This window comes from Peromyscus leucopus, chromosome 17 (assembly GCF_004664715.2).
Source record: "Peromyscus leucopus breed LL Stock chromosome 17, UCI_PerLeu_2.1, whole genome shotgun sequence".
Classification (NCBI taxonomy): domain Eukaryota; kingdom Metazoa; phylum Chordata; class Mammalia; order Rodentia; family Cricetidae; genus Peromyscus; species Peromyscus leucopus.
This window is the reverse complement of record NC_051077.1, coordinates 13192878-13206995: the sequence shown is the minus strand read 5'-3', so window position 1 is coordinate 13206995 and position 14118 is coordinate 13192878. Positions and strand designations below refer to the sequence as shown.

The following is a 14118-nucleotide window of genomic DNA, read 5'->3' as shown; positions in this document are numbered from 1 at the left end:
TCTTCTCCTGGTGAGTGTGAGCAATGTGAACAGGAGCAGCACTGGAAAGTTGGGACAGGCTTCCGACTTAGACTTCACCCTCTTCCTTTGCTCTCCTCCCTGGGCAGCCAGGCATTTCCACTGTCCTGTGGAAACTGGAATCTCCAAGAGAGCAGGAGTGTAGGGCCTCCTCTAGCTCTTCTCTTTGATGTTGTTGGGTGTTGATGTGTGCAGGTTTTCTTGTCTGCCTTCCTTTCTACTTGCCAGCCAGTGGTTAAGATACAAGAATGACAATGATCCTTCCTTTAGGAGGACCCTTTAATGGCCTCCCTGTTTAAATACATCGGTCTGTGGCAAATGCAAACCCCTAGACTTACCTAAAGACTGCCCTCTATAGTTTTTTTTTTTTTTTTTTTAACCTAAGTACTAGGTAAAGTGATTCACCAGGAGCTAGGTGGAATGCAGAATTATCAGAGCATTCCTATTGTTCTTCTAATTACTTTGTTTTGCTATTTAAGAATTTCCCCGAGGTTCAAGTGAATATCGTCTTAACACAAATACTATTACCCCTGTGTCCTACTGAATCACTCATCCATTCAGTGTCTTTGTTTGGTTTTGCTTTTTTTTTTTTTTTTTTTTTTGTTTTTTTGAGATAGGGTTTCTCTGTGTAGCTTTGCACCTTTCCTGGAACTCGCTTTGGAGACCAGGCTGGCCTCGAACTCACAGAGATCTGCCTGGCTCTGCCTCCCGAGTGCTGGGATTAAACCGCCCGGCTTGTTTTTGCTTTTTGAGGCAGGGTCTATATAGCCTGGCTGACGGCAGACTGACAGAGATCTGCCTCCTTTATGGGCTAGGATTAAAGATGGATCGCCACAATTGGCTCACCCATTTACTATCTTAACAAGAAAACTATTAGAGTCGGAATTATTGTAAGCTGGGGTCACAGCCTATCAGTTTCTAGACACCTACTAATGCAAGGATTGGTCTGAGAAAGACAAACCACTTACAAAGTGAGATCATTGGAGTTTGAAGCACTCCCAAGAAAACAATGATGTTATGAGTAGAAACTAGAGGTAAAGTGTTGGCATATAAATAGCCATGTATAAGTCTTCTGCTCTACCTCAATTTAAAACTAGATGTTTGGATATTTGGCTTTCATATGTTGAAGGTTACCAAAGTAGTACTTTACTTAACAACACTTAGTATCTGAAAAGAAAAGGCCAGATGGTGGTGGGTCATACTATTAATCCCAGTACTCAAGAGTCTGAGGCAGGAGCATTCATAGGAGTTCCAAGCCATCCTAGGCTACAGAGTGAGTGAGACCCTGTCTCAAATGAACAATATTGAAAAACAAAACAATGAAAAGCGTATGTACAGTTGTGAACTTGCATGTGTTAATAAGTTTCATTTGAAAGATTCAAAGAATAACTACCCATCTGTAGGTGCCTATAATGAGATTACCATTGACAATTAGTTTTATTCAAATGTAAAGTTAAACAAAGGGGTAAACCATCAGACAGCACGAAGATACAGTTACAGGATGTGAAGGAGCAAATCATAGTTCAGTGTTTGCTAAAGGGCCTTTTCTTCACCATCAGCCTTTAATCTCGAAGCCAGCATACTTAGTGCTGGGCTGACTCTTTCAGCAAGCGACTGCGTTCCCTTAGCTGATGACGGTTCTGTCAGAAAAGCCCTACAACTGCCCTTCCTCACCCTGAAGCTCCTGGATGAGCAGCAGTCTTATCTGTGTCCAAAGTAGACTGGAAGCAATCCGAATGAGTTATAATAAATACCAGTTGTTAAATCTTAAAACTTCAATAAATAAATAGGTGTTCATACTGCTTCTGCTTTACTCTTAAATAAGCTAAAATTCTTTGCAAAAGATGGAAACTACCAAGACTACAAAGGACAGGAAAATGGGCTGACGAGACGGCACTTCGGATGAAAGTGTTTGCTGCCTACCTAGTGAAAAGCTTTAGTCTTAATAGTTGGGTTTTTTTTCCCCATCCTTAACACATTCAACAAAGGAATTCCAGTATATATGTATTTCTGTGCAAGATTTCTAGTATGGGTGTGAGTGCAAATACGTGGAGGTCAGGAAGTTCTGTGGAATCAGTTTTTCAGTTCCCTCCTTCCACCTTTGTGTGGGGTCCAGGAGTCACCCTCCAGTCATCAGGCTTGGTGGCAAACATTTACGCACTGAGTCATTTTGCTGGCCCCCAACTTAAATCTTTAAAGCATAATTTCTTTGGCTCCTGGAACAGAAATTTGTTATCACCATATTGCCTTCTAGATATCTTCTCTTCCCAAATGGTAGTATTTTAAGCTTTTCAAATAACGTTTCTAGCTCGTAGCCAAGCTGACACCTATCTAATCTGTATTCCTAACTAACCTCATAAATAATACACAATAGTTACTTTATCTTAGCATTATTGGTCAGTATTTCTTACTTGGTGTTACTCTTTTAATTAGATAAATGAAAGCCCTGTTATAATCTTCCTCTTTTAGGGCTATTAATCTTAACTGATAGCTCTAAAGAGTTTTCTTTTTGTTCGTTGTGGACTGGTCTCACAGTGGATCAAGCTTGCCTGAAACTTAAGGCAATTCACCTGTGTCGTCATTTGGAGTGTTGAGATTACAGCTGTTGAGGCCATGATGCCTGACTAGAGTTTTTTCTAATGATTATGGATGTTCAGCCTGCATATTTGTATGTATGTCTGTGTACCATGTGTGTGCCTGGTGCCCACAGAAGAGGTTCCCTGGGTCTGGAAGTACAGTTGTGAGCTGCAGTGTGTTGTTGGAATTGAACCTGTATCCCCAAATGAGCAGCCAGTGCTCCCAACTGTTCAGTCATCTCTCCAATCCGTTTTGTATTTTTGAGACAGGGTCTCACCGTGTAGCTCTGGCTCTCCGATGTAGACCAGGCTGGCCTCAGTGTTACAGGGACCCACCTATTTCTGCCACCCGAGTGCTGGGATTAAAGGCGTGTGCCATCATACTGGCTTGAGGTTAGAGTTCTTTAAGAACTAATTTAGAGCTGTGTTTGTTAGAAAATTAAATTTTTAGGAAAGAGTCTAAACAATCCAATGATAAATCTCCAGAAGTGTTCCCTTTGATGAACTAGGAAATTCGAAGCCACAGTCTTGGTCCAGAACTCTAATGAAGCTGTGACTCCCAGCACAGATTCTGTAGAGCAGGACTTGACAAGTACAAGCTGGAATTTGCATGTATGGTGCTTTATTGTGATGGAATAAGTAGAGAAGCCAGCATAATAATTAGTTTCGTTTCTCCTTAGAGAAAAGAGGATACATATTCTAGAAGGGTCCGTTTGTGGGTAGCTTGATGTTCTGGGCCTTTTATGGAGGGGCAAAAGGTCACTGGAGGTCCCTGGGTAAAAACTTGCATTGTGCACACACCGCTTTAGGCAGTGGCATTTTGAGCTCATAAGACAACAGTTCCTGATCCTTAGCAGCCCGCCTTGTCACATCAGCTACTGGCATTTTGAGCAGGATTTTTTAAGTGAGCATAGACGAGCCTAGAAGAAAGGTTTACCAGATGTCTATCCCTTAGCCTTCACTTCACAGCTAATGGGTGGAGAGGCCAGAGGTCTTTCCCTCTGGGCTTCATCTCTGTTTTCCTGATGGTCTTTTTTTTTTTTTTTTTACCAGCTAGTCCTGGTGTCGGATGACACTGACAGCCCTGTTGTCATCCCCTGAAGATCTGAAACAGACTTGCAGGCTTCCTGCGGGAGTCTGCTGACGGCCTGCTGCAGGTTGATGCAGTGGGTCAGGTCCTTAACACCTGGCCTCAGAGGCAGGGCTGGACTCCAGGCGCTTGCGCAGGTGGTTGGCAAACTCCATCTGGGTTTGTGATAAGACCTGGTTGATGATGGTCTTCGGCAGCCACCCCTGGAGCAGAGACAAGAGCGTTGGTGTCTTTTTGTTTTTGTTTGGGTGGTGGTCGGGGTTTCGAGACGGGGTTTCTCTGTGTAGCCCTGGCTGTCCTGGAACTCACTCTGTAGACCAGGCTGGCCTCGAACTCACAGAGATCCGCCTGCCTCTGCCTCTTGAGTGCTGGGATCAAAGGCGTGCGCCACCATGCCAGTGAGCATTGGTACTTGTGGATACTGTTCTCCTCCTCCTGTACTCTGACACAGCAGAACACCCAACAGGGTTTGGTCTTCCTGTTTAGAGGTGCAACCTTTGTTGCTCTATTGTTAGAGACAGGATTCCCAGCTGTGTGATCCTGAGAAGTCGATTTGCCTTTCCCATTACCTCCCTTTTGGGCCTAAGTTAGCCTCTTTCTTTTCTTTTCTTTTCTTTTTTTTTTTTTTTTTTTTTTTTTTTTTTTTTTTTTTTTTGACACAAGGTTTCTCTGTGTAGCTTTGGAGCCTGTCCTGGAACTCGCTCTGTAACACAGGCTGGCCTCGAACTCACAGAGATCCACCTGCCTCTGCCTCCTGAGTGCTGGGATTAAAAGCATGCGCCACCCCCCACCCAACCTAGATCGCCTCTTTCTAAATGGCCATATTTATACATGAAATTGATTTTCTTTTTTAACCATTTCAGTAGGTCCTGGAATCTTGAACGTGTGATCTTCCTACTTCTGCCTCTAAGTACTGAAATTTTAGATACTGCACACAGCTTTTTAGATGAGGTGAGAGGAAGCCTTTGCAGGCTTCTACAATGGTAGATTAGCAGGCCATATTTACATCCGTTGCCTATCCAACAGCCCGGGATTCTATCAGAATGCAAAAGGAAGACAGGCAGGATGGCTCGGTGGGTCACAGTGCTGGCCTCACAGGCGTAGCATATGAGTTCAATTACTGGAACCCACGTACAGGAGGAAGGAGAACCCCAAGTCAAGAGTGCCCCTGACCTCCACATTGCTGTTGACATATGAGCGCCTGCATTCACACATACACATCACGCACACACAACAATAATAAAGTGTTTTAAAAATCAAGAAAAAAAATGCAAGAGGACACCTTCTCCTCTATGTTGGGGAACAAGAGCATGTTTCTGTCACTACTCCCCACTCCCAGGCCATCTCCCACGCCCCTCACCTTGAGGTCAATACTGAGCAGCCAAGTGAATTTAGTCTTTGAGGGACTTCCAGCCAGTGGGTGAAGCACCATGCAGGTGGGACCGTGTTCAGCTCTGGGAATGAAGAGCAGTCAAGGCAGGAAGACGGGTGAGAGGTCTGCTGATCAACGACACTCGCACATTTCTAGAGTCCCCTGTGAGAAGTACTTCATCGAAAGTACTGGTTAACAGCTGGCGTGGCTGCCAGCTCATCAGAACCTGCTGGTTAGAGCTGAGGCCTCCTGCTACGCCCCCTGGTTGTCAGAACACAGAAGCCTGCCTGCCCCTTGCTTTAGAAAATGAAAATTTCTAGAAGTTACTGGGTGGATCAGAACAAACCAATTGGCTGCTGAAGTGGGGCCGCTCTGGGCCTTCATTGTTGAGGGGAGAATGAGGTTAGGGATTGGTTTCTTGGAGGTGGGGCTCTGGATTATGACAGCGCCGTTGGGAGACAGCTGCCAGCCTTACCTGATGACGCCGCTTTGTTCGGGCATCTCCCCCCAGAGTGTGGCCATGCCTGCCAACACACAGGTGGAGCCCCTGCGCTTGGCACAGCGCACGCTCACGAAGTCCCGGGGCCCCACCAGGTTTCCGGCCGCTGCTGCAGCCAGCTCATGGGTGATGACTGTGTCTCTGCCAATCTTCTGTAGGACCTGATACAAGGGAATCAGAGTCAGGACCCAGCCAGTGGTGGGCTAAGCGCCCACAGTTTGGGATGCCTTTGGCCTGCCTGTTAGACTGCACTCTCTTGGGTCCCTGCTGGCCACACCTGGGCTTCCTTCGCCTCACCTTGATCTCCTTGACATTTGGGTTCCACTCTGCCATTGCCTCCATGCGGTCCACCAGTTCTTCGTAGAGTCTGTCCATGGGCTGGTCTACCACCACCTCCAACCGAAACACCTTGCCCACATCCGGGACTACTTTACTTAGCACTTCATCCCCATTTTCCTGTTAGGGCCAAAAGAGAGCCACGGGTTGAAGGCGAGAGAAAAATCACTCCCGGCCTAGGTCTTAGACAGTACTGGGAAAGGGACCAGCAAGTCTAAGCGGAGCACTGGGGACCTGGATCTCTACCTGGTGAGGATCCAGTAGGTAAGCAGCGCTGCCCCCAGGCCTTGTATAGCCACTCAAGACTGCCTTGGCTTAGTGATGAATGTTGGTACCACGGGCAGGTCCAACTGACATGACCCATACTTCAAAGCTCAAGGAGTCCAAAGGACAGACCTGGGGTGTAAAATGTTTGCTCTACGACTAGCCAATTAGAGAGAGGGAACATTGGGGTTTTTTGTTTGTTTATTAATATATATGTCATTTTATTTCAGAAGAATGTGGGGCCAGAAAGTTTCAATGACTTGCCCAGGGACCCTTAGCAACGAGCAGTGCTGAGCCCGGATCCCAGATTTTTTGACTCCTAAACTATTATTTCCACTACTATAAGAACTTGAGCAATAAGATGTTTCATCTGAACTTTGGGTGATGAATAGTGTGTAAACTTTTGCTGGAGATAAGGTCACCAAAGTAGATCTAATAGTAGAGCTACTGGTTTTAACCTAAGTCTTGTTACTTACTGGCTCCCAGCAAGGGATACAACATTGAGGGCAGGGCTTCAGCCGATACTGGGCCACTTTTGTGTCCTCTAGCTCTGTGGCAGCCTAAGCCCACATTACCTCTGCAAGTTCATCTGCAGGGTGGGCTGAACGGTACAGACTATACACTAGCATTGTAAATACTGGGTAGTATGTTCTCCAACGCACATGGAGTCTCCATAGCGCACGGTTTCTATTGGGTGAGTGTACAGCATTTGGAGGGTAGTTAAAAACTAGGAACAGTGTTTCTCAATCAGGTCTTATGGAGGAGGGTTATCTGAGAAGCTATTCTTTGCTTGTTTGTTTGTTTTGAGACAGGGTCTCACTATCCCTGGCTGGCCTGGAACTTGCTACAGAGATCAGGCTGGCCTCAAACTCCCAGAGATCCCCATGCTTCTGCCTCCTGAGTGCTGCCGGGATTTAAGGTGTGCACCCTCACCCCAACCTGAGAACAAGTTCTTAGGAGAGTTCTCAAAATAAAACTACGTGGCTTTTTATCAACCGTGAATGAGGTAGGAATCCCAGCAAGCGCTGAACACGTCAGTGGGACCATCCGGGTTCCTGACAGCCACCCCCGCTCACCTGCTGGTTCTCCTTCTTCCAGCCTTCCTGGTTGCTGAGGATGCCCAAGGCCTTCTGCATGGCCACCTCTCCCTGCTGGATGTAGGACAGCTCCTGCTCACTGTAGAGTGTCGCTTCCAGCTGAGAACCTGTATGCACAGCCACCAAAAGAAAGATCTCAGCTCTCATCTCTTGGCCCTCTGAATGTGCTCAGTCCTCAGAAGAGACAAGATCAAAGGCACAGGGGCCTGTCTGAAGGTCAAAGAAGGTCAAGGTAGACAGAGGAGTTAGGGAGCCAAGGCAGGGAGAAGGCAGGCCTCGGGAGCCTAAGCCCCATCGCGGCCGGAAGCCCAGAAGCCCCAACATTTACCAAGCAGAGAGCTCCGACGCCGAACCTGACTGATCCATCCAGGGCTGGGGTCCCCCAGTGTCCGGTTCAGCTCCTGGCCAATGGCCAGCACGGCTTGGTGCCTCAGTCCTGCAGAGAGGGAAGGACATTTTTGTCAAGGAACTAGAAAGTCCCATAGTGAGGGGCCATCCAGTCCACTCATCCCAGAGGAGCAAACTGGCTCAGGAACAGATTCCAGCAGGGACCTGAACTGGAGCCGTGTCTTTAAATCCAAGTTCAGGGTTAAACTTCCCCCAGCACCTCCAGGGCCTAGAAATCTCTTTTCCATCTGGTCAAACCTGGCCCTGCCTAGACACAGACGTTTACCTGGGCCTGTCGTAAACCAGAAAAAGACTGCTCAGTGAGTCACTGACTGGGTATGGAGCAGGATACATCGGTCTCCTGAGGGTTACTCCACTACCAAGATCTGCCTCTTGAGTGACAACACCCCACCCCCAACCCAACGCCGATGCCACCTTTGCCTTGTAGATATGCTGCCCAAAATTCCTGCCTTTTTTTTTTTTTTTTTTTTGAGACAGGGTTTCTCTGTGTAACAGCCCTGGCTGTTCTGGATCTCCCTCTGTAGACCAGGCTGGCCTCGAACTCACAGAGATCCGCCTGGCTCTGCCTCCTGAGTGCTGGGATTAAAGGTGTGCGCCACCCCCCGCCCAGCTTTCTCCTGTCTTTCTTATGCTCCTCTTCCCAGACAGTGTCTTGGGCTTGCCAGGCAACTGCTTCTTAAGAGTCAAGGCTGGCTTCTGCCTTTCTCTACCACTGTGGCAAAGACCTGCCTGGGACCCTTGGTTCAGACCTGGTCCAATCCTGAAGGAGGGCAACATCAGAACTAGCTCCAGAACAACTGGGGTCCTGGAGCGGAGGCCAGAAATGACAGGACTTCGGTGAGATACAGTACCTTACTATCCAGCCTAATTTTGGGGGTGAAAAACTGAGGTCCAGAAGGGAAAAGACTTACCCAGACTCACCTAGTAAGGGGGACAACTGGGACCGAAGCCTAGGTGGCATGTTCCCCTGTCCAGGAGCTTTCCTACAAAACCATAGTGCCTGGAGGCTCTTGGCAAGCTCTCACGCCCCCCCCCCAAACACTCACCTTTCATGTTGCGCACATGTCTGTAGGAGCTCCCGGCACACAGCTTAAATGTGGCTAGGAACATGCTTTCCTGGCAGATGCGGCAGGCCTGTAATTACGGCTGCAATCAAGGACTTGTTCTTGCTGAGCCGCTCAAGGTCTTGAGTCCTGCAGCTGTGGCTTGAATCAAGCGCTCTGCCTTAAATGCTTCCAGCGGAAGGCTGTGCATCATCGCTCAGAGATAAAAAAAGCCATCAGTCACCGTGCGGAGGGTCAAGGATAGAGCGATTGCCTCACACGGCAGTGTTGGCCAAGGTGGGAGGGGGCAGAGTGCGTAGAAGGGAGCAGAGAGGGCCAGACTCAGTGGATGGGGGGGTGGCGTGGGGGGACGGACAGGCCACTAAGATGGGGCAGTTTGACAGAGGGCATATGGCTTCTCAAGAGTTTTAAATGCAAACGTTTAAGTCCTCAAGCTCCAGATTCAGCATTCACTTAAATGCCACTAACTGAGGTGGATCGCCTCTACACAGAAACACTGGCCAAGGGAGTGAACCAGGATGGGTAAGTTAACGCTGCAAGACCAGAGTCAGGCGTGGTGGTGGTGCACACCTTTAATCCCAGCACTCTGGGGCAGAGGCAAGTAGACCTCTGTGAGTTTGAGGCCAGCCTGGTCTACATAGTAAGTTTCAGGACAGCTAGGGCTACATAGAAAGACCTGTCTCAAAAAAAAAAAAAAAAACTGCAAGACCATCGGTCAGGCTCGGAGGGTGATGGTGACCGGCTCAAGAACAAACAGGATGTCAGTGGCATGGGTAGCCTTGGGTCCTTCCTTCCACCAGTGTCCTGAGCACCCCGTGTGTTCAACGGTTTACTTGCTCACTCATTGATACAAATCCCCATTCCCAAAGGCCCGTTCTACGTTCTCATTTTAGGGGACTGTCCGGATATGTTGACCCATTCTGTAAGCTCTCTAGCAGAGAGTAACTTGGGCCTAGGCTACACCCTGCTCCTTCCTCACCCTTACCCCAAGCAGCTGAGGCTGGGCCAGCCCTGCTACAGGACTTGGCCTGTGCAGAAAGGGTGGGAAAGACAAAGTACTTAGATATCCGCTCCCATCAGTCTTTGCAGGTAGGGGATCCTGTGGTCCTGGGCAAAGATCCATGGAGCCTTTGAAGTGCCTTGGTTGGTCCCAGACATGGCAGGCAGGAAAAAAAGCTCCCAAGATCTCTTCCTTTCAGAGGTGCCGTGAGGCTGCTTCTAAGCCAAATAAATTCCTATGGCAAGAATGTTACCATCGGTCTCCTTAGCCTTACCCTGCCCCTAACCCCGGGAGCAGCATTTGACCTCTGCATCCTGTGACTACCATCCCGAGGCAGGACAAGACCCACCCCCCTCAGGGCAATTGGATAAAAGAGACGAATATGAAGCCATACAGGACCGCTGAGTCGTACAGCCTACATTTCTGGCCGGGTAAAGTTGTGTGAGAGGTCCTGTGAGGGACTGCCTGCAGGCACCTGAGGTCCCCAGATCGAGTCCCTAAGACCCACTATGACTCCACTTCTTCCCTGTTCATCTTTGTCCATCCTGCTTTCTTGTGACTTGTCCCTGACGCACACTCTCCCACTCAGTGCCACTGGAAAGGTGTGACCCCACGCTTGACCTGTCTCTTTGTGGGGTCGTTTTAAGCCGGATGTCTAAACCAGGCTGGCCTCAACCATGCTACGTAGCTGAGATAAGCCTTGAGATCCCAATTCTCCTGCCTTTATCTCCCCAGTCCTGGGATTCCAGGCGCGCGGTGCTACATCCCAGACACAGATACTGCTTCCTTCTCCAAACTGCAGCCTGTGCCTAGGCAGGAGCGGGTGCTGGCAGGCTTGGCTACCCAGGCTTCTCCCTACCCATTGCTTGGTACACGTGTAGCCTCAGATGCACGTGGGCCTTCCTTCAGGGAAGGTGCTAGGCAGTTGGGAGGGGGGTGAGTGGGACAGGCCGTTCAGATAATGTTCAAGGTCCTGCTATTGCCATTCTGTGGAGAATTATGGCTTTCAGAGGGAGGAGGGGGTAGTGTGGGCACACTGGAACACCGAGGCGTACAGCTGTTGCTGATGTCAGAGACGGCCATTGACTCAGGGAGGGGGTGTTGGATGACCTCCCCCAGGGCCAAGGCTTGCTTTCCCTGTCCTTTCCAGGCCGAATGACTACTTAACTCTTGCCGTTCCTCTGAGCAAAAAGGTCAAGAAAAGTCTGGAATGTCCTCTGATTCTGGGCATCTAAATCTGGCCCTCCCTTTTGAGTAGAGCATACTCCACATGAAAGGAGTCCAGACGTACAGAGCAGGCAGGGAGAGGGGCAAGACTTCAGAGCACAAAAGGGAGCGCCATTAACTACTCAACCAGCCTATACTGAATGTCCCCTATGAATATTCAATTATGACCCTGGGAGTATGACCATGACTCACCGGGACTCAAAGCTGAGGAAGGAAGAAGCGCCACACAGAAATCCTCCTACCTCTGCCTCCCTCAGTGCTGACATTAAAGGGGTGGGTCACCCCAGCTCAGTACTTCCATCTCTCTCCCTGCCTACCCCTTGAGTTCTGTGGCTAAAGGCTCGTGCCAGCATGCCTGGCTTTTTTTTTTTTTTTTTTTTTTTTTGAGGGGGTAGGGGGAGCTATTTCTTTATAATTTTACTTCGTATTTTCCCTCAATGCATTTCTGTGTACCATTTGTGTGCCAGGGTCTCATGGAGGCCCAAAGAGGGCATCAGGTCCCCTGGAATTGGAGTGAACAGTTGTGGACTGCCATGTGGGTGCTAGAAACCAAACCGGAAAAAAAGCAGCCAGTGCTCTTAACCACTGAACCTAAACCATCCCTCTAGGCCCTCTTTAAAATTGGGGAGTTCCAGCTTAGACTACTAGCAATAGTAGAGAGGGTGCCCGAGCTGGCTTACCCTGGTAATCAGATCGGTGACTACCCTAACTGTTTTCATTGAGCCTTCATCCAGTAACTGATGGAAGCAGATACAGAGATCCACAACCAAACACCAGGCCGAGCTCTAGGAGTCCAGTCGGAGAGAGGGAAGAGGGATTCTATGAGCAAGGGCATCAATAGCACGATGGGGAAACCTACACAGACAACCAAATCAAACTAGTGGGAATTCGTGAACTTGAGACCAACAGCTGTGGAGTCTCCATGGGACTGGACTAGGCCTCTCCATAAGTGAGACAGTTGTGTAGCTTGATCTGCTTAAGGGTCCCTGGGCAGTAGGATCAGGATCCATCCTGGTGCATGAGCTGGCTTTTTGGAGCCCACTACCTATGGTGGGACACCTCGCACAGCTTTGAGGCAGAGGAAGGGGCTTGGACCTGCCTTTACTGAATGTACCAGGCTCTGCTGATTCCCCATGGGAGGCCTTACCTTGTTGTAGGAGGAAATGGGGGTGGGAGGAGGGAAGAGGAGGATCTGTGATTGGCATGTGAAATGAAAAAAAAAAAATTCTTTTTTTTTTAAAAATTGGGGAGTTCACTATGTTGTGGAGGCTGGTCCTGCCTCTGCTTCCCTGGTAGCTAGGACAAGTGCACGCCCATGAAACCCGAAATTTACTTGGTAAACGTGAAGACCTACTCAACAGAGAAAAGCAAGCACCCGCAAAACCACCATTTTTTTCCCCCTGATAGAAAAGGCCTCTCCGGAGTGGGGACATGCAAGGTGGACACTGCAGTTCAAGTGCCCGGAAGTCAGCAGGACAACAAGCCCCCCCTTCCCCGCTCAGACCCATGGAGCTCTTGAGATGTTTTCTCGGATCCTCTGACACACATTCTCCACACCTGACATCTGTGGCTTGCAGCTACGGCGGCCTCGGGGGAACATCTGTCATTCACCTCCTGATGGCTCAGGGCGCCTGGCTGTCCTCACCTTCTGGTCTCTGCACTGTCTGAGTCAACCTGAACTGACACCTCTATTTTCACCCATTTATCTGTTCTGAAGACAGGGTCTCTCTGTGTCACAGCCCCGGCCATCCTGGAACTCACTCTGTAGACCAGGCTAGCCTCGAACTCACAGAGATCTGCCTGCCTCTGTCTCCGGAGTGCTGGGATTAAAGGCGTGCGTTGCTACCACCACCGCCCGGCTCATTTATCTGTGTTCTATCAATGCAGCCTTCAACAGCTTCACAGTGAAACCTAGCATTTCAGACCTCACTCAGATGTTGGGGCTACAAGATGGAGCAGACAGAAAAATCCCACCCTTCTACTGGTTTGGTTTGGTTGAGACAGGGTCTCTGTAGTCCTGAAACTCACTGTGACCAGGCAGGCCTCAAGGTCACAAGGACCCCCTGTCTCTGCCTGGCAAGTGCTGGGATTAAAGGTGTGCACCACCACGCATGGTTTTTACTTTTTTTCTTTTTTTCTTTTTTTTTAAAGACAGGGACTCGTGTAGCCCAGGCTGGCCTCCAATTCACACTGTAGCAGAGGTTGGCTTCAAATACTGGACCTTCCGCCTCCCAGGTGCTGGAATTATAGACATGTGCCCACACACTCAGAAATCCCAGTCTTAGGCATTTACTTCAGGGGTTGAAATAGTAAACAATGGCTTGTCAGCTGTTGATGGCTGTCAGGGTAAAAAATAGACCTGGAAGGGAAATAGGGGGAGGTAGGATTTTTGAGGGGATTTTCTCCTCCTACCCCAATACTGGGGCTAGAACCCAGAACATGCTAAGCAAGCTTTCTACCACTGAGCTACCTTCCCATCCTAGACATGCCGTTTGGAAGAGGTAGTCAGGGAGGGTGGCACTTGAGCAGAGATCTGAAGGTAGCAAAGGTAATCTTCAGTGGTTGAAATCAAAGGCAGGACAATGAGGATGTGCGTTTCCCTTTCCTAGTTATAATGGACATAGAAAACCAGACTATAATGCTTTTCAAGTGCTGGAGTCACTCTCAGAAATGTGTACTTTATAACCAGTGTCAGCATGCACGCAAGGTTTACATACAACCTAACTTCATTGTACAGGATGTACTCAACCTAACTTCATTGTACAGGATGTGCTCAACCTAACTTCATTGTACAGGATGTACTCTATATTTCTTCTTTGTTTTTGTGCTCTACTTTGTATTCTATTCAGAGTAGAGATGTTGTAGATTTAAAAAGCAGAGAGCATGAAATCAATTATATGAAGGGCCTAAGGAGGAAGTTTAAAGAAACAGATAAGCTCAGTTATTTCAGAATCAAGATGGCTACAAGCAGGGTGTTCTCATTTTCCCCTCTGAAATCAACTGCCCCAACTTTCACTATGAACTGGAATTGCTCCTGCAGTCTCCTAGGAGTGTATCTACAGTGGTCAGTGATCAGGGCACACAGGACAGTTGAAGCAAGCCCCTAGGCCAAGCAATCTGGGAACTAAGAGGAAGGAAGCAGTCTAAACAGTTTAACTTTTAGATTC

General features: G+C 48.6%; 1 protein-coding gene across 1 annotated transcript; it reads right to left on the bottom strand.

Annotated features, from left to right (window-relative positions):
• Nucleotides 1–1431: 1431 nt before the first annotated feature.
• On the bottom strand, nt 1432–9296 carry Star (steroidogenic acute regulatory protein). The gene is made up of 7 exons (XM_028854842.2): nt 8707–9296; nt 7581–7688; nt 7232–7359; nt 5853–6011; nt 5532–5716; nt 5045–5138; nt 1432–3887 (listed from the first exon to the last, which is right to left on the bottom strand). The coding sequence occupies exons 1-7, from the start codon at nt 8768–8770 to the stop codon at nt 3774–3776; spliced, it is 852 nt and encodes a 283-aa protein (XP_028710675.1). The 5' UTR covers nt 8771–9296; the 3' UTR covers nt 1432–3773.
• Nucleotides 9297–14118: the final 4822 nt, after the last annotated feature.